We start from the raw sequence: 1,517 nt of genomic DNA on the forward strand, positions 1-1,517 counted from the left end.
GTCCGTGGAGTCTCCTGCTCTGGAGAGATCCCAAACCTGCCTGGCTGTGACCCTGGGCACCCTGCTGTGGGGGAGCTGCTGGAGCAGGGGGGGTGGATGGGATGATCATCTCCAGCATGAAGCTCTTGAACTTCTTTATCTGAAAAATCTCACTTGCTTTATTAATTTTAGAGGGATTTGTACTGAAGCCCCAGGGAATGCATTGCCTGCTGCTAGCAGGAAGAATCTTTCCTCCCGTGGTATTTATCACCCACCTTCCTTTCTCTGGCCTTTTTTTGCAGGCCCCCAGTTGCCAGAGGACCCCTCCCAGTTGCAGCCCACTCCCTTCAGCGAGTACAGACAGTACCAGTGATCCTGCCCCTTCTCCTGCCTCCCTCTGGCTTGGTCTCCACACCTGAGCAGCCTCCCCAGGAGCTGTGCCCAGGACCTCCAGCACCTCCTCGGCGGGGCTGCCCGGCAAGGACTGTTAGCAGATGACAGATCTATTTATTCCTGGCCCATCCCCTTGCTGTAGTGTCACCCCGTGGCTGGGGGAATACACCCAGGTTTGAGTCGAGGGCCCTCTGGAGTCTTGTCATGCTTTGGACCTGGACTGAAAAGCTTTGGAGTCTTCCCTGGGACGTGGCCCCCAGCACCCCCAGCCAGCTCAGCTGCAGTTCAGCCTCCTCCCCGTGGGATTGGGGTCACCACCCCTATGGCAGCCTAAGGCAAAGAGTGAATTTCACATGCCCAGAGGGAATGTTCTTGGGAAGAACAGTGTGAGCCAGTGGAGAGTCCTGCCAGCAGTAGCTTTCTGGCTGCTGTTGTGAGTTCCTGAGCTCTGGGGCAGCCTCCCCTCCCAGACCAGCAGTGGGAGGGATGGGGATGGGGCTGGGCTGGAGCCTCACACCCCAGTGCCCAGCTCCTGAGTGCAGGTACAACATCTGCTCCTTTTTTTCCAGCTGCGGAGGGGGGAAAACTGAGTCAGACCTGAGGAGGAGGAGAGGGGGACAGTGACACAGAAGGGGTCACAGGGAGGGGTGACAAATGGGTGCATTGGGACTGTTTGAAGAGGGGGGGTGTGAGGGTGGGGTCCTGGCCGTGGTCTCCTGTGTCCTGTCCTCCTCTAAAAGGGACATTTTCCTGTGTCCACCCCCTGCTTGTCCTGGCACCACCCAGGACTGAGGGGGGTCGTTGCTGTTGGGGTGTGATTGTCAGAATCCTTGAGCACCAAAGTGTGCCTGTGAAGGCTCCAATTGCTCTCCCAGCTCCTTGGGTGAGTTTTAAAGACCCTTTTCATGACTTGTGTCACTCAGCCACTGCTCTGTCTGGTTCTTGGTCGAGCCCCTGGCTGTAGAGTGGGTGACTTTCTGGTCTGTGAAGGAGAATTCCACCTGGGAGCTGTGGAGCCTCCCCTCTGGATCCTGACCGGGTGGTTTCCTGTACAGTTCCTATAGGATTAGAGCACTTGGGGGGCTTTGTGCAGCTCTGGGGTCTCATTCTCCAGCCTCTCACACCACTGAGCTGTCCCTGGGGTT

At 57.4% G+C, this 1,517-nt stretch overlaps 1 protein-coding gene across 1 annotated transcript in view; it reads left to right on the forward strand.

Annotated features, from left to right (window-relative positions):
* TIMM17A (translocase of inner mitochondrial membrane 17 homolog A (yeast)) overlaps nucleotides 1-352 on the forward strand; it is a gene marked incomplete at its 5' end in the record, with an annotated part of 1,661 nt that extends 1,309 nt beyond the window's left edge. The window contains one exon of the mRNA XM_008937710.1: nucleotides 282-352. Coding sequence (XP_008935958.1) covers nucleotides 282-352 — 71 coding nt within the window. The remainder of the gene's footprint in view (nucleotides 1-281) is intronic.
* Nucleotides 353-1,517: the final 1,165 nt, after the last annotated feature.

This window comes from Merops nubicus, unplaced genomic scaffold (genome assembly GCF_000691845.1).
Source record: "Merops nubicus isolate BGI_N331 unplaced genomic scaffold, ASM69184v1 scaffold49013, whole genome shotgun sequence".
Lineage (NCBI taxonomy): Eukaryota > Metazoa > Chordata > Aves > Coraciiformes > Meropidae > Merops > Merops nubicus.